This window comes from Salmo salar, chromosome 06 (genome assembly GCF_965601325.2).
Source record: "Salmo salar chromosome 06, fSalSal1, whole genome shotgun sequence".
NCBI lineage: Eukaryota > Metazoa > Chordata > Actinopteri > Salmoniformes > Salmonidae > Salmo > Salmo salar.
In genome coordinates this window covers 27,995,753-28,016,872 of record NC_138296.1, presented here as the reverse complement: position 1 = coordinate 28,016,872, position 21,120 = coordinate 27,995,753, and the positions used below count along the sequence as shown (strand labels likewise).

General features: G+C 43.8%; 1 protein-coding gene across 1 annotated transcript in view; it reads left to right on the top strand.

Annotated features, from left to right (window-relative positions):
• The window catches only part of LOC106595870 (voltage-dependent T-type calcium channel subunit alpha-1I), a 150,682-nt gene that overhangs the window by 31,851 nt on the left and 97,711 nt on the right, over positions 1 to 21,120 (top strand). The window contains 2 exon segments of the mRNA XM_082976405.1: positions 2,884 to 2,981; positions 15,726 to 15,885. Of these exon segments, the coding sequence (XP_082832531.1) occupies positions 2,884 to 2,981; positions 15,726 to 15,885 (258 nt within the window).

The following is a 21,120-nucleotide window of genomic DNA, read 5'->3' as shown; positions in this document are numbered from 1 at the left end:
TCAAGTAATTATCTTTTTGTTTTCTCATGATTTGGTTTGGTCTAATTGTGTAGCTGTCTAGGGGCTCTGTGGGGTGTGTTTGTGTTTGTGAACAGAGCCCCTTACCAGCTTGCTTAGGGGACTCTTCTCCAGATTCATCTCTCTGTAGGTGATGGCTTTGTTATGGAAGGTTTAGGAAACGTTTCCTTTTAGGTGGTTGTAGAATTAGAATTTGTAGAATGGCTCTTTTCTGGATTTTGATAATTAGCGGGTATCGGACTAAATCTGCTCTGCATATATTATTTTCTGTTTTATATTGTACACGGAGGGTATTTTGGCAGAATGCTGCATGCAGAGTCTTAATTTGTTGTTTGTCCTATTTTGTGAATTATTGGTTGGTGAGCAGACCCCAGACTTCACAACCATAAAGGGCAATGGGTTCTTTAACTGATTCAAGTATTTTTTGCCAGATCCTAATTGGTATGTCAAATGTTATGTTCCTTTGAATGGCATAGAAGGCCCCATCTTGCCTTGTTTCTCAGATCGTTCACAGCTTTGTGGAAGTTACCTGTGGCGCTGATGTTTAGGCTGAGGTATGTATAGTTTTTTTTGTGTGGTCTAGGGCAACGGTGTCTAGATGGAATTTGTATTTGTGGTCCTGGCGACTGGACCTTTTTTGGAATACCATTTTTTTGTCTTACTGAGATTCACTGTCAGGGCCCAGGTCTGACAGAATCTGTGCAGAAGATCTGGGTGCTGCTGTAGGCCCTACTTGGTTGGGGACGGAAGCGCCAGATCATCAGCAAACAGTAGACATTTGACTTCAGATTCTAGTAGGGTGAGGCCAGGTGCTGCAGACTTCTAGTGCCCTTGCCAATTCGTTTATATATATGTTGAAGAGGGTGGGGCTTAAGCTGCACCCCTGTCTCACCCCACAGGCCTGTGGAAAGAAATCTGTGATTTTTGCCCATTTTAACCAAACACGTGTTGCTTGTGCACATGGACTTTATAATGTTGTATGTTTTTTACCCCAACACCACTTTCCATCAATTTGTATAGCAGACCCTCATGCCAAATTGAGTCAAAAGCTTTTTTGAAGTCAACAAAGCATGAGAAGACGTTGCCTTTGTTTTGGTTTGTTTGTTTGTTTGTCAATTATGGTGTGCAGTGTGAATGTGCGGTCTGTCGTACGGTAATATGTCAGAAAGCCAATTTGACATTTGCTCAGTACATAGTTTTCACTGAGGAAATGTACAATGTCTGCTGTTAATGATAATGCAGAGGATTGTCCCAAGGTTGCTGTTGACGCATTTCCCACGGTAGTTATTGGGGTCAAATTTGTATCCACTTTTGTGGATTGGGGTGATCAGTCCTTGGTTCCAAATATTGGGGAAGATGACAGAGATGAGGATGATGTTAAAGAGTTTATTTTATATTTTATCATTTCATGTAGGATACCATCAACATCAGAGGTCTTTTTGGGTTGGAGGGTTTGTATTTTGTCCTGTAGTTCATTCAATGTAATTGGAGAATCCAGTGGGTTCTGATAGTCTTTGATAGCTGATTCTAAGATTTGTAATTGATCATGTATACATTTTTGCTGTTTGTTATTTCTTATAGAAACAAAAAGATTAGAGAAGTGGTTTATCCATACATCTCCATTTTGGATAGATTACTCTTTGTGTTTGTTTAGTGTGTTCCAATTTTCCCAGAAGTGATTAGATTCTATGGATTCTTCAATTACATTGATCTGATTTCTGACGAGCTGTTCCTTCTTTTTCCGTAGTGTATTTCTGTATTGTTTTAGTTATTCGCCATAGTGAATGCGTAGACTCAGGTTTTCTGGGTCTCTATGTTTTTGGTTGGACAGGTTTCTCAATTTCTTTCTTAGGTTTTTGCATTCTTCATCAAACCATTTGTCATTGTTATTAATTTTCTTAGGTTGTCTGCTTGACATTTTTAGATTTAATAGGGAAGCTGAAAGGTCAAATATACTGTTTAGGCTTTCTACTGGCAAGTTTACACCTTCACTTTTACAGTGAAATGTTTTGTCCAGGAAGTTGTCTGAAATGGCTTGAATTTGTTGTTGCCTAATTGTTTTTGGTAATTTTTTACACTCCTTCCATCTAAGCATTTCTTAATATTGTGCTGGTCCCTTGGCTTTGATGCCTCATGATTGAGTATTGCTCTGTTCAGGTAGACTGTGATTTTTCTGTGATATGATAGGGTTGTCAGTGGGCTGACTGTGAACACTCTGAGAGACTCTGGGTTGAGGTCAGTGATAAAGTAATCTACAGTACTACAGCCAAGAGATGAGCTGTAGGTCTTTCTCTGCTTCTCCGCCTCTCCCTTACACTCTTTCTCTCCTTTTAGTCTGTTGATACTGTGGGTACTGCAAAGATGCTCCCATAATTGTACAATTTAATTAAAATGATATGATAATTCATAGGTCTCTCCCCTCTACCCTTCCTTCCCTCTGCTTCAAAGATACTCTGAGACAATACCTTACTGTCTGAATGAGAATAAACACTGGCTCAGATGTGAGCACATCATAAATGGGGAAACTGTATATGCACTCATATCTGCCATTTTGGATCATGGGTTAACCCAGCAGTTCATGAGTTAACCCATGAGTTAACCCCACAGTTGCTTTGGTGCAGTGTTGCGGCAGGCTTAGATCCTGAAACTGGGATGTAACCTGTAGACGGATTGGAGAGGCACTCAGAGATCTTGCCTGAGGCAAAGAGCCCTCTTGGGCCTTGCTGTATATGGATGGATTTAAAATGAGATTCTGTAGAACAAATGGGAACTGAGAATGTGTCAGTGAGTCATGTGTACAGTAAATGCTCTCTCTCTCACACAAACACAGTTCCTTGACTCGTATGTGTGTTTCTCTCTGTGTAGGATGGTGGAGTACTCATTGGACCTGCAGAACATCAACCTCTCAGCCATCAGGACAGTCAGGGTCCTCAGACCCCTCAAAGCCATCAACAGAGTACCCAGTGAGTTCTGTCTTGCTGTCTCTCGCTCTCTCTCTCTCTCTCTCTCTCTCTCTCTCTCTCTCTCTCTCTCTCTCTCTCTCTCTCTCTCTCTCTCTCTCTCTCTGTCTGTCTCTGTCAGTCTGTTTCTGTCTGTCTGTCTGTCTGTCTGTCTGTCTGTCTCTCTGTCAGTCTGTCTGTCTGTCTGTCTCTCTGTCAGTCTGTCTCTTTCTGTCTGTCTCTCTGTCAGTCTGTCTCTTTCTGTCTGTCTCTCTGTCAGTCTGTCTCTCGCTCTCTCTCTCTGTCTTGTTTATCTCTGTTTGTCTGTCTGTCCATCTGTTTCTGTCTGTCTGTCTGTCTGTCTGTCTGTCTGTCTGTCTGTCTGTCTGTCTGTCTGTCTGTCTGTCTGTCTGTCTGTCTGTCTGTCTGTCTGTCTGTCTGTCTGTCTGTCTGTCTGTCTGTCTGTCTGTCTGTCTGTCTGTCTGTCCGTCCGTCCGTCCGTCTGTGACATGTCTACACTGAGTGTACAAAACATTAGGAACGTCCACTCTTTCCATGACATAGACTGACCAGGTGAATCCAGGTGAAAGCTATGATCCCTTATTGATGTCACTTGTTCAATCCGCTTCAATTAGTATAGATGAAGGGGAGGAGACAGGTTAAATAAGGATCTTGGCCTTGAGACAATTGAGACATGGATTGTGCATGTGTGCCATTCAGAGAGTGAATGGGCAAGACAAAAGATTTAAGTGCATTTGAACAGGACGTGGTAGTAGGTGCCAGGCTCACTGGTTTGATTGTGTCAAGAACTGCAATGCTGCTGGGTTTTCACATTCAACAGTTTCCCATGTGTATCAAGAATGGTCCACCACCCAAAGGACATCCAGCCAACTTGACACAACTGTGGGAAGCATTGGAGTCAACATGGGCCAGAATCCCTGTGGAACGCTTTCAACACCTTGTAGAGTCCATGCCCCGATGAACTGAGGCTGTTCTGAGGGCAATTGCTGGGGTGCAATTCAATATTAGGAAAGTGTTCCTAATGTTTTCTCCATTCAATCAGTACAGTCATTGTATATGTCCTTCGACTTTGCTGTGATCCTCTACTCTGTTCTAACTGCATAACCCCAGGACAGTGCTGTTTGATCTGAGCAGCCCATCTCCTATCAGATGCCCTCTACTACAACAGAGTCCCTTACAGATTTACATATCCTCCTGTAATGTAGATCACTGTTCTCTCTCTGACCCCAACCCCATCCCTCTCAAATACAACTCTGTTCTCAGACAAAATTGTAAACACCTATTGATTTTCCCCTTACCTCAGACAGCTTCTAATCATCGTAAGCACCAATTAGCCCGATCAAGCGAGGGTCAGCTAATCTCTCCATTCACTTCCAGTCAGTGAAAGTGATAGCATTTATCCGCTAATGCTAACAGTGGCTAACAGTGAATAACACACAGATAGTGGTATCAGTGAGACTCAGGTAGCATTTCCTTATTTCCTCTTTACTAGAGATAACTGGCTAATAGCGGCTAACACTGATATGCATGCTGTAAGCTAGTGAGACAGTGTACTGAAACACAGTGAAACAGGACATGTTCCAAACAGCTGTCATCCTTATCCTTGCATCCTTTACTTGTTTCCTTTCCTTTCCCTCAGAGCTAATAGCCTAATGGGCTAAGCTAATGGCAAAGAAACACAGATCACTGCTAACGCTAATGGACTAATGGTGTGGAAACCGAGAGACAGAGAGGTGTGCTGGAGTCATCAGTCTGCAGGTACATTTAGTGAGTGCAGGTGTTCTATGGCACAGTCTGTCTCTAATGAGAATTATTGGCGCGTAGAGAAACCAGTACTTATAAACACATAAAACACACACATGCACACATCACACACCTCCAACTCGCCTCTCTCTGTGATGAGAATTAGTGAAGACATTACTCTCTCGTCTGGTCCATTACACACACAGAGATTAATCCTAGCACTAATTACCTGGGAAAACGGTTTTCCTTCAGTGCTGACGATAATTCCCATTTTGAAGACACATTCCCAAACATAATTGCGATTTGGGAGCGCTGAAGACTCTGTTCCCTTATCAATGTTTCAGTGGGTGTTGCCACCGGGGTAACTCGTTAAATATGAATGGTCATTGAATTAGTGCATGTCATTGCCTCGCTCCGCCAGCTGATAGGAAGTTGTAGGGAGGGGTGATACTGATAGTGATGTCATGTTTGGGGAACTGATATAGGCAGACTGGTGACTGGTGAACATGTGTAAACAAACACACTAATACACATGCTGGGACACACACACACGTACACACACATGCTGTATCTGTATCTGTGTGTGTGTGTGTGTGTGTGTGTGTGTGTGTGTGTGTGTGTGTGTGTGTGTGTGTGTGTGTGTGTGTGTGTGTGTGTGTGTGTGTGTGTGTGTGTGTGTGTGTGTGTGTGTGTGTGTGTGTGTGTGTGTGTGTGTGTGAGCACTCACTGTATAGTATAAACATATAGTTGCACCCAGGGGAATGGATAACTGATGAGTATGTCCACACCTCTCTGCATTAGGCCAGATAGGGGTGAGATACAATAGATATAAAGCAATTGCTTGACATGAGGTCATTTTGACCAAGTTAATATACACAGACAACATCGGCTGAGATTGACCCCAGAGAGACCCAATTTGTACCCTTCCTAGAAGATGAATAATAGCGTAGTCTCTCTCTCTCTCTCTCTCTCTCTCTCTCTCTCTCTCTCTCTCCATTTGACACCCCCTCCTTCCTTTTCTCCATTTCTGTGCTACTCTCAGGCCCTGCCTCATTTTCTTTACATCCATCCCTCCATCTATCCATCCCTGCATCTCTCCACCCAATTAAGTTGAATGTGATTCTGTGTTAATGAAGCACCTCTAGGGAACCAACACATTTAGATCCTCCTAGAGCCAGTAGTAGAGCAAACACATACTGCACTTTTATTTATCACCCTGTATGTAGCCAGTATCACCCTGTATGTAGCCAGTAACACCCTGTATGTAGCCAGTATAACCCTGTATGTAGCCAGTATAACCCTGTATGTAGCCAGTATAACCCTGTATGTAGCCAGTATAACCATGTATGTAGCCAGTATCACCCTGTATGTAGCCAGTAACACCCTGTATGTAGCCAGTATCACCCTGTATGTAGCCAGTGACACCCTGTATGCAGCCAGTAACACCCTGTATGTAGCCAGTAACACCATGTATGTAGCCAGTAACACACTGTATGCAGCCAGTAACACCCTGTATGCAGCCAGTAACACCCTGTATGTAGCCAGTAACACCCTGTATGTAGCCAGTAACATCCTGTATGTAGCCAGTAACACCCTGTATGTAGCCAGTAACACCATGTATATAGCCAGTAGCACCCTGTATGTAGCCAGTAACACCCTGTATGTAGCCAGTAACACCCTGTATGTAGCCAGTATAACCCTGTATGTAGCCAGTAACACCCTGTATGTAGCCAGTAACACCCTGTATGTAGCCAGTAACACCCTGTATGTAGCCAGTAACACCTTGTATGTAGCCAGTGTGCCCCGTTCAAAGCCCACGGTGAAGTGGTGTTATTGAGGGAGTGTAGTAATGAGTAGGATTATGTGTTTTCACATGCAGAAGTGAATGGTTTTGATGAAAACGCTTTAGCTGCCTTCCCAATGAAAAGTAGATTGATAAGAGATGTGTGTTTTTGGACGATGCTGTTGACAACATGACCAAGCAGTGCAGATTACTGTTCCATCTGACAAGGGCACTCCTGCCATGACGTGCTGCAGCAGTATGTCTAACAACAGAAACATCTCTAGAACGACACATTGATCTCTTGGAAATGCGCAATTAAATGGGAATTACACAAAAAAATCTACATTTGTTAGCTTTTTTTCAGACCTCAAAAATTGTCTTTGAATGTGGTTTAAGCATTGACATGGACTCAGAACATCCATTTTCATTGTTTCTCTGTGAAGAATTGTAATAATTGTCCCTCTATAGGTATACATACATTAGTTCCTCTATAAGTAGGTATACATTAGTTATTCTATAGGTATACATACATTAGTTCCTCTATAGGTAGACATACATTAGTTCCTCTATAGGTAGACATACATTAGTTATTCTATAGGTATACATACATTATTTCCTCTATAGGTAGACATACATTAGTTCCTCTATAGGTAGACATACATTAGTTATTCTATAGGTATACATACATTAGTTCCTCTATAGGTAGACATACATTAGTTATTATATAGGTATACATACATTAGTTCCTCTATAGGTTGAGATACATTAGTTATTCTATAGGTATACATACATTAGTTCCTCTATAGGTAGACATACATTAGTTATTATATAGCTATACATACATTAGTTCCTCTATAGGTAGACATACATTAGTTATTCTATAGGTATACATACATTATTTCCTCTATAGGTAGACATACATTAGTTCCTCTATAGGTAGACATACATTAGTTCCTCTATAGGTAGACATACATACATTTCCAAGATTGCAGACGTGGTTTGTTGTCCTCTCGTTTACTTTTTGTATTTTTTGTATATATTTCAATTCATGTTCAATCTCTTTTCCATTTTTAAATTAAATATACCTTCCGGTAACCCGCCTCACCCAATGTGACACGGATCTGCTATTTTTTAGACCTTATAGCCAGAACCTCCATCAGAAGCTAGCCATCAGTAGCTAACCAGCTAATTAGCTACTAGCTATTTAGTCATTGTTAGCCACTACTAGCGGCCTTACCTTCTGCACAGACACCAGACGTTTTTTTTAAGGCTGGATAATATTTACCAGCCTGCCAGTATCGGACTGTTTTCTCCACTACAACGCCGGATTCCTGCTGTAAACCCTGGACCATTACTCCTGATCATCACAGCTAGCTAGCTGCCACTGAAAGACCCAGCCCCGAAGCTAGCCCTGAGCCAGGCCCACCGCCCAGCCTACTCTATGACCATTTGGCTACTCAGCCGATGCCTCCCGGACTCTACCCCAACATGGCTAGAATCCACTACTCCTCCGGGTCCTTGCCGTAAGCCCTGGACCTTTGCATCGGATCATTGCTGCTAGCTAGCTGCTACCGGTTGGCTATAGAGGCTAATGCCCCTGCCCCGAAGCTAGCACCAGTTAGCCGCGAGCCAGGCGCATCTCCCGGCTAGAAAACGAAATTACTACAACTACAATACCTCTTTCACCATCTGGTCTGGACCCTTTGTCGACACGGCGCCCCGCCGTACCACCACAACTGGTCCGCCGACGTAACTCCATCCGTTGTGCCCTTAACCGGCCTTTGCCAGACATCGGAGCAGACGCTTCTACTTACCCCGGCCTGCTAACTTTAAACGCTGTGTCTCCCGCATGCTAGCATAGTAAAGACTACCATGCGGCTTCCCTGTTCCATCTATTGCTGTTCGCTGGACCCTATGATCACTTGTCTACATAGCTAATGCCTGCTGGACTGTTCATTAATCACGGTACTCCATTTTGTTTATTTTTTGTTTATCTGTCGGCCCCAGCCTTGAACTCAGGCCCTGGGTGTAGTTAACCGACCCTCTCTGCCCATTCATCGCCATTTTACCTGTTGTTGTTGTCTTAGCTGATTAGCTGTTGTTGTCTTACCCGTTGTTGTCTTAGCTAGCTCTCCCAATCAACACCTGTGATTGCTTTATGCCTCGCTTTATGTCTCTCTCAAATGTCAATATGCCTTGTACACTGTTGTTTAGGATAGTTATCATTGTTTTAGTTTACTGCGGAGCCCCCGGTCCCACTCAACATGCCTCTGATACATCCTTTGTCCCACCTCCCACACATGCGGTGATCTCACCTAGCATAACTAGCCCGTCCAGAGATGCAACCTCTCTTATCATCACTCGGTGCCTGGGTTTACCTCCACTGTACCCGCATCCCCCGTACATTATGCCCTGAATCTATTCTACCACGCCCAGAAATCTGCTCCTTTTATTCTCTGTCCCCAACGCACTAGACGACCAGTTTTGCTATCCTTTAGCCGTACCCTCATCCTACACCTCCTCTGTTCCTCGGATGATGTGGAGGTTAACCCAGTGCCTGCGTGTCCCCAGGCACTCTCATTTGTTGACTTCTGTAACCGTAAAGGCCTTGGTTTCATGCATGTTAACATCAGAAGCCTCCTCCCTAAGTTTGTTTTACTCACTGCTTTAGCACACTCCACCAACCCTGATGTCCTTCCCGTGTCTGAATCCTGGCTTAGGAAGGCCATCAAAAATTGTGAGATTTCCATACCCAACTACAACATTTTCTATCAAGATAGAACTGCCAAAGGGGGAGGAGTTGCAATCTACTCCAAAGATAGCCTGCAAAGTTCTGTCCTACTTTCCAGGTCTATGCTCAAACAGTTCTAGCTTCTAATTTTAAAAATTAATCTCTCACAGAAATAAGTCTCTCACTGTTGCCGCCTGTTATAGACCCCCCTCAGCTCCCAGCTGTGCCCTGGACACCATATATGAATTGATTGCCCCCCATCTATCTTCAGAGTTCGTTCTGTTAGGCGACCTAAACTGGGATATGCTTAACACCCCACACTAGATGCCCTCAATCTCACACAAATTATGAAGGAACCCAGCTGGTACAACCCTGACCAACTTGCCCTCCAAGTACACCTCTGCTGTTTTCAATCAAGATCTCAGCGATCACTGCCTCATTGCCTGCATCTGCTAAGTGTCTGTGGTCAAACATCCATCCCTTATCCAATCAAATCAAATCAAATGTATTTATATAGCCCTTCTTACATCAGCTGATATATCAAAGTGCTGTACAGAAACCCAGCCTAAAACCCCAAACAGCAAGCAATGCAGGTGTAGAAGCACGGTGGCTAGGAAATGCTCCCTACAAAGGCCAAAACCTAGGAAGAAACCTAGAGAGGAACCAGGCTATGAGGGGTGGTCAGTCCTCTTCTGGCTGTGCCAGGTGGAGATTATAACAGAACATGGCCAAGATGTTCAAATGTTCAAAAATGACCAGCATGGTAAAATAACAGTAATCACAGTGAACAGGTCAGGGTTCCATAGGCAGAACAGTTGAAACTGGAGCAGCAGCACAGCCAGGTGGACTGGGGACAACAAGGAGTCATCATGCCAGGTGGTCCTGAGGCATGGTCCTAAGGCTCAGGTCCTCCGAGAGAGACAAAGAAAGAAAGAACTAGAGAGAGCATACTTAAATTCACACAGGACACAGGATAAGACAGGAGAAATACTCCAGATATAACAGACTGACCCTAGCCCCGACACATAAACTGCTGCAGCATAAATACTGGAGGCTGAGACAGGAGGGGTCAGGAGACACTGTGGCCCCATCCGATGATATCCCTGGACAGGGCCAAACAGGCAGGATATAACCCCACCCACTTTGCCAAAGCACAGCCCCCACACCACTAGAGGGAAATCTTCAACCACCAACTTACCATCCTGAGACAAGGCTGAGTATAGCCCACAAAGATCTCCGCCACGGCACAACCCAAGGGGGGGCGCCAACCCAGACAGGAAGACCACGTCAGTGACTCAACCCACTCAAGTGACGCACCACACCTAGGGACGGCATGGAAGAGCACCAGTAAGCCAGTGACTCGGCCCCTGTAATAGGGTTAGAGGCAGAGAATCCCAGTGGAGAGAGGGGAACCGGGCTAGACAGAGACAGCAAGGGCGGTTCGTTGCTCCAGTGCCTTTCCGTTAACCTTCACACTCCTGAGCCAGACTACACTCAATCATAGGACCTACTGAAGAGATGAGTCTTCAATAAAGACTTAAAGGTTTAGACCGAGTCTGCGTCTCTCACATGGGTAGGCAGACCATTCCATAAAAAATGTAGCTCTATAGGAGAAAGCCCTGCCTCCAGCTGTTTGCTTAGAAATTCTAGGGACAATTAGGAGGCCTGCGTCTTGTGACCGTAGCGTACGTGTAGGTATGTACGGCAAGACCAAATCGGAAAGATGGGTAGGAGCAAGCCCATGTAATGCTTTGTAGGTTAGCAGTAAATCCTTGAAATCAGCCCTTGCCTTAACAGGAAGCCAGTGTAGGGTGGCTAGCACTGGAGTAATATGATTAGAACCTAATTTTTGGGTTCTAGTCAGGATTCTAGCAGCCGTATTTAGCACTAACTGAAGTTTATTTATTGCTTTATCCGGGTAGCCGGAAAGTAGAGCATTGCAGTAGTCTAACCTAGAAGTAACAAAAGCATGGATACATTTTTCTGCGTGAATTTTGGACAGAAAATTTCTGATTTTTGCAATGTTACGCAGATGGAAAAAAGCTGTCCTTGAAACAATCTTGATATGTTCATCAAAAGAGAGATCAGGGTCCAGAGTAATGCCGAGGTCCTTCACAGTTTTATTTGAGACGACTGTACAACCATCAAGATTAATTGTCAGATTCAACAGAAGATCTCTTTGTTTCTTGGGACCTAGAACAAGCATCTTTGTTTTGTCCGAGTTTAAAAGTAGAAAGTTTGCAGCCATCCACTTCCTTATGTCTGAAACACAGGCTTCCAGTGAGGGCAATTTTGGGGCTTCACCATGTTTCATTGAAATGTACAGCTGTGTGTCATCCGCATAGCAGTGAAAGTTAACATTATGTTTTTAAATGACATCCCCAAGAGGTAAAATATATAGTGAAAACAATAGTGGTCCTAAAACGGAACCTTGAGGAACACCGAAATTTACAGTTGATTTGTCAGAGGACAAACCATTCACAGAGACAAACTGATATCTTTCCGACAGATAAGATCTAAACCAGGCCGGAACTTGTCTGTGTAGAGCAATTTATGTTTCCAATCTCTCCAAAAGAATGTGGTGATCGATGGTATCAAAAGCAGCACTAAGGTCTAGGAGCACGAGGACATATGCAGAGCCTCGGTCTGACGCCATTAAAAGGTAATTTACCACCTTCACAAGTGCAGTCTCAGTGCTATGATGGGATCTAAAACCAGACTGAAGCATTTTGTATACATTGTTTGTCTTCTGGAAGCCAGTGAGTTGCTGCGCAACAGCTTTTTCAAAAAAAATTGAGAGGAATGGGAGATTCGATATAGGCCGAAAGTTTTTTATATTTTCTGGGTCAAGGTTTGGCTTTTTCAAGAGAGGTTTTATTACTGCCACTTTTAGTGAGTTTGGTACACATCCGGTGGATAGAGAGACGTTTATTATGTTCAACATAGGAGGGCCAAGCACAGGAAGCAGCTCTTTCAGTAGTTTAGTTGGAATAGGGTCCAGTATGCAGGTTTAGAGGCCATGATTATTTTCATCATTGTGTCAAGAGATATAGTACTAAAACACTTTAGTGTCTCCCTTGATCCTAGGTCCTGGCAGAGTTGTGCAGACTCAGGACAACTGAGCTTTGGAGGAATACACAGATTTAAAGAGGAGTCCATCATTTGCTTTCTAATTATCATGATCTTTTCCTCAAAGAAGTTCATGAATTTATTACTGCTGAAGTGAAAGCCATCCTCTCTCGGGGAATGCTGCTTTTTAGTTAGCTTTGCGACAGTACCAAAAATAAATGTAGGCAGTAATGTTCTTATTTTCCTCAATTAGGTTGGAAAAATAGGATGATCGAGCAGCAGTGAGGGCTCTTCGATACTGCACGGTACTGTCTTTCCAAGCTAGTCGGAAGACTTCCAGTTTGGTGTGGCGCCATTTCCGTTCCAATTTTCTGGAAGCTTGCTTCAGAGCTCGGGTATTTTCTGTAACCATGGAGCTAGTTTCTTATGACAAATGTTTTTAGTTTTTAGGGGTGCAACTGCATCTAGGGTATTGCGCAAGGTTAAATTGAGTTCCCCAGTTAGGTGGTTAACCGATTTTTGTCCTCTGACATCCTTGGGTAGGCAGAAGGAGTCTGGAAGGGCATCAAGGAATCTTTGGGTTGTCTGAGAATTTATAGCACGACTTTTGATGCTCCTTGGTTGAGGTCTGAGCAGATTATTTGTTGCGATTGCAAACATCACTGTCAAACGCTCCCTAAAACACTTCTGCGAGCAGGCCTTTCTAATCGACCTGGCCTAGGTATCCTGGAAGGATATTGACCTCATCCCGTCAGTCGAGGATGCCTGGTCGTTCTTTAAAAGTAATTTCCTCACCATCTTAAATAAGCATGCCCCTTCCAAAAATGTTGAACTAAGAACAGATATTGCCCTTGGTTCACTCCAGACCTGACTGCCCTCGAACAGCACAAAAACATCCTGTGGTGGACTGCACTAGCATCGAATAGTCCCAGCGATATGCAACTTTTCAGGGAAGTCAGGAACCAATACATGCAGTCAGTCAAGAAAATAAAGGCTAGCTTTTTCAAACAGAAATTTGCATCCTGTAGCTCTCACTCCAAATAGTTTTGGGACACTGTAAAGTCCATGGAGAATAAGAGCACCTCCTCCCAGCTGCCCACAGCACTGAGGCTAGGTAACACTGTCACCACCAAAAAATCCACGATAATCGAGAATTTCAATAAGCATTTCTCTACGGCTGGCCATGCTTTCCTCCTGGCTACCCCTACCCCGGCCAACAGCTCCGCACCCCCCACAGCTACCGGCCCAAGCCTCCCCAGCTTCTCCTTCACCCAAATTAAGATAGCAGATGTTCTGAAAGAGCTGCAAAACCTGGACCCGTACAAATCAGCTGGGCTAGAAAATCTGGACCCTCTCTTCCTAAAATTATCCGCCACCAATGTTGCAACCCCTATTACCAGTGTGTTCAACCTCTCTTTCGTATCGTCTGAGATCCCTAAAGATTGGAACGCTGCCGTGGTCATCCCCCTCTTCAAAGGGGGTGACACTCTAGACCCAAACTGTTATAGACCTATCTCCATCCTGCCCTGTCTTTCTAAAGTCTTCGATAGCCAAGTTAATAAACAGATCACTGACCATTTCGAATCCCACTGTACCTTCTCCGCTGTGCAATACAGTTTTCGAGCTGGTCACGGGTGCACCCCAACCACGCTCAAGGTACTAAACAATGTCATAACCGCCATCAATAAAAGACAGTACTGTGCAGCCGTCTTCATCGACCTGGCCAAGGCTTTCGACTCTGTCAATCACCGTATTCTTATCGGCAGACTCAACAGCCTTGGTTTCTCTAATGACTACCTAGCCTGGTTCACCAACTACTTCTCAGACAGAGTTCAGTGTGTGAAATCGGAGGGCCTATTGTCCGAACCTATGGCAGTCTCTATGGGGGTACCATATGGTTCAATTCTCGGGCCGACTCTTTTCTCTGTGTATATCAACGATGTCGCTCTTGCTGCGGGTGATTCCCTGATCCACCTCTATGCAGACAACACCATTCTGTATACATCTGGCCTTTCTTTGGACACTGTGTTAACTAACCTCCAAACGAGCTTCAATGCCATACAACACTCCTTCCGTGGCCTCCAACTGCTCTTAAATGCTAGTAAAACTAAATGCATGCTTTTCAACCGTTCGCTGCCCGCACCTGCCCGTCTGACGAGCATCATTACTCTGCACGGTTCTGACTTAGAATATGTGGACAACTACAAATACCTAGGTGTCTGGCTAGACTGTAAACTCTCCTTCCAGACTCATATTAAACATCTCCAATCCAAAATTAAAATCTAGAATCGGCTTCCTATTTCGCTACAAAGCCTCCTTTACTCACGCCGCCAAACATACCCTCGTAAAACTGACTATCCTACCGATCCTCGACTTCGGCGATGTCATTTACAAAATAGCTTCCAATACTCTACTCGGCAAACTGGATGCAGTCTATCACAGTGCCATCCGTTTTGTCACCAAAGCCCCATATACCACCCACCACTGCGACCTGTATGCTCTAATCGGCTGGCCCTCGCTACATATTCGTCACCAGACCCAGAGGCTCCAGGTCATCTATAAGTCTATGCTAGGTAAAGCTCCGCCTTATCTTAGCTCACTGGTCACGATAACAACAACCACCCGTAGCACGCGCTCCAGCAGGTATATCTCACTGGTCATCCCCAAAGCCAACACCTCCTTTGGTTGCCTTTCCTTCTAGTTCTCTGCTGCCAATGACTGGAACGAATTGCAAAAATCACTGAAGCTGGAGATATTTCCTTCACTAACTTTAAACATCAGCTATCTGAGCAGCTAACCGATCACTGCAGCTGTACATAGCCCATCCGTAAATAGCCCACCCAATCTACCTACCTCATCCCCATATTGTTTTTATTTACTTTTCTGCTCTTTTGCACAGCAGTATTTCTACTTGCACATCACCATCTGCTCATCTATCACTCCAGTGTTAATTTGCTAAATTGTAATTACTTCGCTACTTTGGCCTATTTATTGCATTACCTCCTCATGCCATTTGCACACACTGTATATAGACTTTCTTTTTTTTGTTCTATTGTGTTATTGGCTGTACGCTTGTTTATTCCATGTGTAACTCTGTGTTGTTTTTTGGAAGGCCTGAATGTCCTGTGTTCTGTGTCCATATGTTTTGTGTCTGTCTGTGTGTTTTAGATACTCTTGCTGTTACTACTCAACAATATTCTCATTTTATTTGTGTGTGTGTGTGTATTATAATGCATGTGTGTGTGTTTGGGTATTATAATGCGTGTGTGTGTGTGTGTGTGTGTGTGTGTGTGTGTGTGTGTGTGTGTGTGTGTGTGTGTGTGTGTGTGTGTGTGTGTGTGTGTGTGTGTGTGTGTGTGTGTGTGTGTGTGTGTGTGTGTGTGTGTGTGTGTGTATTATGATGCATGTGTGTATGTTTTAGGTATGCGTATCCTGGTGAATCTCCTCCTGGACACTCTGCCCATGCTGGGAAACGTCCTCCTGCTTTGTTTCTTCGTCTTCTTCATCTTCGGCATCATCGGAGTGCAGCTTTGGGCGGGATTACTGAGGAACCGATGCTACCTCGAGAAAAACTTCACCCTGTGAGTGACTGTGTGTGTGTGTGTGTGTGTGAGTGTGCGCATGCACATGTGTGTGTGCTCTCCTCGTGAGGTATAACCTGATTCAGAGGGGTGTCTGTGTTCCTGACAGTGTCTCCTTCCAGAGTGTGTGTTCTCTCTATGCTGACCTCAGCTTGTATTAATCATTGGTCTAATGCCAGAGAGAAAGAGGAGCAATATCCAATTTTTTATATTTTTTTATTAAACATTTATTTAACTAGGCAAGTCCTACGTGGCTGACTCTGTCCCTCAGTTAACCTGTAAACACTCCTATTCGGAAGTCACCTTTTCGAAAGGAGTAAGATAATGCTGAAACCCAATAGCCATGCCTTACTAACGTTAAACACCTTTTGCATAAATGGTGGACACTTTAAGCACTGCTAAGAGTGTGTAAATTTGGGTGGCTACTTTGAAGAATCTCAAATATAAAATATATTTATACTTGTTTAACACTTCTTTGGTTACTACATGATTCCATATTTGTTATTTCATAGTTTTTATGTCTTCACTATTATTCTACTATGTAGAAAATAGTCAAAATAAAGAATAACCCTGGAATGAGTACATGTGTCCAAACTTTTGACTGGTACTGTGTGTATATATATATACACACAGTGAGGGAAAAAAGTATTTGATACCCTGCTGATTTTGTACGTTTGCCCACTGACAAAGAAATTATCAGTCTATAATTTTAATGGTAGGTTTATTTGAACAGTGAGAGACAGAATAACAACAAAAAAATCCTGAAAAACGCATCTCAAAAATGTTATAAAATTATTTGCATTTTAATGAGGGAAATAAGTATTTGACCCCTCTGCAAAACATGGCTTAGTACTTGGTGGCATAACCCTTGTTGGCAATTAGAGGTCAGACGTTTCTTGTAGTTGGCCACCAGGTTTGCACACATCTCAGGAGGGATTTTGTCCCACTCCTCTTTGAAGATCTTCTCTAAGTCATTAAGGTTTCGAGGCTGACGTTTGGCAACTCGAACCTTCAGCTCCCTCCACAGATTTTCTATGGGATTAAGGTCTGGAGACTGGCTAGGCCACTCCAGGACCTTAATGTACTTCTTCTTGAGCCACTCCTTTGTTGCCTTGGCCGTGTGTTTTGGGTCATTGTCATGCTGGAATACCCATCCACGACACATTTTCAATGCCCTGGCTGAGGGAAGGAGGTTCTCACCCAAGATTTGACGGTACATGGCCCTGTCCATCGTCCCTTTGATGCGGTGAAGTTGTCCTGTCCCCTTAGCAGAAAAACACCCCCAAAGCATAATGTTTCCACCTCCATGTTTGACGGTGGGGATGGTGTTCTTGGGGTCATAGGCAGCATTCCTCCTCCTCCAAACACGGCGAGTTGAGTTGATGCCAAAGAGCTCCATTTTGGTCTCATCTGACCACAACACTTTCACCCAGTTGTCCTCTGAATCATTCAGATGTTCATTGGCAAACTTCAGACGGGCATGATATGTGCTTTCTTGAGCAGGGGGACCTTGCGGGCGCTGCAGGATTTTTGCCCTTCACGGCGTAGTGTGTTACCAATTGTTTTCTTGGTGACTATGGTCACAGCTGCCTTGAGATCATTGACAAGATCCTCCCGTGTAATTCTGGGCTGATTCCTCACCGTTCTCATGATCATTGCAACTCCACGAGGTGAGATCTTGCAAGGAGCCCCAGGCCGTGGGAGATTGACAGTTCTTTTGTGTTTCTTCCATTTGCGAATAATCGCACCAACTGTTGTCACCTTCTCACCAAGCTGCTTGGCGATGGTCTTGTAGCCCATTCCAGCCTTGTGTAGGTCTACAATCTTGTCCCTGACATCCTTGGAGAGCTCTTTGTTCTTGGCCATGGTGGAGAGTTTGGAATCTGATTGATTGATTGCTTCTGTGGACAGGTGTCTTTTATACAGGTAACAAGCTGACATTAGGAGCACTCCCTTTAAGAGTGTGCTCCTAATCTCAGCTCGTTACCTGTATAAAAGACACCTGGGAGCCAGAAATCTTTCTGATTGAGAGGGGGTCAAATACTCATTAAAATGCAAATCATTTTATAACATTTTTGACATGCATTTTTCAGGATTTTTTTGTTGTTATTCTGTCTCTCACTGTTCAAATAAACCTACCATTAAAATTATAGGCTGATCATTTCTTTGTCATTGTGCAAACGTACAAAATCAGCAGGGGATCAAATACTTTTTTCCCTCACTGTATATATATATATGCAATTTATACTATATGTTTAGAATTTGTAAGTGCTTAAGATGCCGTTCTTTAATTATCTCATTAATGAGTTAAATGTGGCAGCTTTCAGATGGGAGCCTTAGCTTGTGTAGCAGGAAGCTCAGCTCAAGGATAGTATTAACTAATGCTAAGGGTTAGCCAGAGTGGTTGGATGCTTAATTGAAGGACCCTTGTGTATTAGCCAGGGAGTATGCTAATGGGGAGATGAGAGGTTGCAATGGGAGGTGGTTAGCTGGAGTAGCTGAATGTTACAGCGAGGGACAGCACACCTCTCCTGGTTTATCTACATCTCTCTCCTCTCCCTCTACTATCATTGCCCTCTCTCTCCACCTCTCTCCTGCTTTCTCCCCCTCTTTATCTTCCTCTCCTTTCTCACTCTCACTCTCCCTCCCTTTCATCTCCCTTCTTGCATTACCTTTCCTTGTCATTCTCTTTCTTCCCTCCCTTATTCACCTCTCTCTCTCCCCTGCTTTTTCTCCTTCAACCTAGCTACACCGACAGACTGCACGCATCTCCCTCCCTCCCACCCTCCCACCCTCCCACCCTCCATCCCTGGCTGGCAGGTGTTTTCTCAGTGGCTTGCCGCTCTGTGCTGAGCCGTGCTGATGCATGCTGCATTGGGCTGTAGCTAGGCTCCTGGCGGTGGTTCACTTCTCATTCACGCTCCACTACCCCACAGCCTCCACTGTCTGACTGTAGGACTCCTCCTCCTCCACCGCCGTCTCTCCTTCTTTTTAATACCTCTCTCTCTCTCACACACAAATTCTTCCTGTTATACTGCCCCTCTCTCTTTCTTTAACTTTGTTGTACTTTCCATCATATTTCTCACTTTCTTTCTTTCTTTCCCTCTCTCTCGCTCTCTCTCTCTCGATACCATCACTGTGCATCTCTTTAAGGGTTTCATAATGCTTGTGCAATGTTGTGTGTTTGTGCCTGCTTGCGTGGTCCATGTGTGTGTCGGTCCCTCCGCCTGTCCATGTATGTGTGCATACTGTTACACAGGTCCATATATAAGTCACCTTCACTTCCCTTTAGCTTCAAATGAACAGGAAACAGTGCAGCCAGTCTGATCAGTTGACGGTCTCTGTGGTTATTGATCCTGCTGTGGTTCTCAGTATATCTGTGGTCTCTCTGTGGTCAAGGACAAAGACTTTATGTCAGCAGAATACAGCCTGGTATTGAGGAGGAGACAGAACAGACAGACTGGTGAAGGAATGACACCCAAAGGATATGAGCTGTTTACCCTTGGTCAATACAATACTAGAGCCCTAATGCTTTGCTCCTGAGGGGTGTCGTGTATATGTGTGACCTAAGTGTGACCTATGGGTGTGTGTGTGTGTGTGTCCGAGAACCCTTTTTCAGTCAGTTTGACATGTGACCTATAGGTGTGTTCCTTTCATGGTGAGAGAGAGAGAGAGAGAGAGAGAGAGAGAGAGAGAGAGAGAGAGAGAGAGAGAGAGAGAGAGAGAGAGAGAGAGAGAGAGGAGAGAGAGAGAGAGAGAGAGAGAGAGAGAGAGAGAGAGAGAGAGAGAGAGAGAGAGAGAGAGAGAGAGAGAGAGAGAGAGAGAGAGAGAGAGAGAGAGAGAGAGAGAGAGAGAGAGAGAGAGAGAGAGAGAGAGAGAGAGAGAGGAGAGAGAGAGAGAGAGAGAGAGAGAGAGAGAGAGGAGAGAGAGAGAGAGAGAGAGAGAGAGAGGGTTTTTGAGTTTTTATAAAACCTTTATTTTCTACTCAAGTGTTAACATAAATAATGACATACTGTCTTTTCAGAAATGAAACACCAAATGTAATTCCTAAAAAAAAGAAAAAAATACACAAAAAATACTAAAATAACAAAAAAAAATTATAATAAAAAAACTAAAGAACATATACATTCAACTTATTTCTCCAACAAAAAATAGTTTCCCCTCCTCTACAAAACAAAGCGCTCCTTCGTATGCCCACTTCTCCTCAAACAATGGGAGATCTTTTACAGCTGAGTAGAACTCAAAATCCACTTTTATTCTTATTTTCACTAATCCTTTAAAAACACATCTTACATCCTGCCCATATCCCGTTTCTATCTTATGTTTCCTACTCAGAAAAATTGACATCTTTGCTTGTCCCAAAATAAAATTTAACAGTTGACATTTTCTTTTCTGTTGCTTTCTATATTGAAACCCCAAAATAAAACAGTGTTATTGAAAATCTCCCCTACAGCTTTAAACAAAGACTCCAGCATCTCCAAGAGAGGTTTTATCCTCTCACACTCCATAAAACAGTGAAAAATGGTTTCTCTTATATTACAAAAAGGACATCCATCTCCAACATCTGAATTAATAACAGATACAAAAGCATTAACTGCAATAATGCCATGCAAAACCCTCCATTGCATATCACCAGTACCCTTTTGTAACAGTGGCTTGTACAGTGCTCTCCATGCTGGCTTTACCTTGTCATCAATGCCCAATTTTACCCTCCATGGAGTGTCTTTTCTAGTTTTCAATTTATCTTTATTCAACACCTTGACACACCCCCTATATAAGTCTTTCCCATTCACCTCATCCAAACCCACCTCTTCCAACCCTCTCAAATCCAGTAATATCGCCTTTCTTTCTGACTCTGGGATATTTGGTGTAATCCCTAGTCTTGGAAATGAGACGTCTTCATCTTGTACCTTCTTCTTGTGGCTATGAAGCATATCCCACTCTTCTGCTGACAAAGCCTTCCTGCAGCTTCCCAGCAGTTGTCCTACCATCCTTTCCGACCTCACCCCCAAATGTTCAGCCACCCGTCTTCCATCCATTAAGGCGGGCCCAGCCATGGCCATTAACTGTTTTAAGGTGATGATTTTGCCCTTCACCAGAATCTTGGAAAAATGTGGAACAGCTGCAGTTGTGCAATCAAGTCTTGCCCCATACACCAGAGGTTCCTCCAACAGCCAATGCACTGACTCCGCTGAAGTTCTTCTGGACACCTTCATTATGCTCCACACCCTAAGA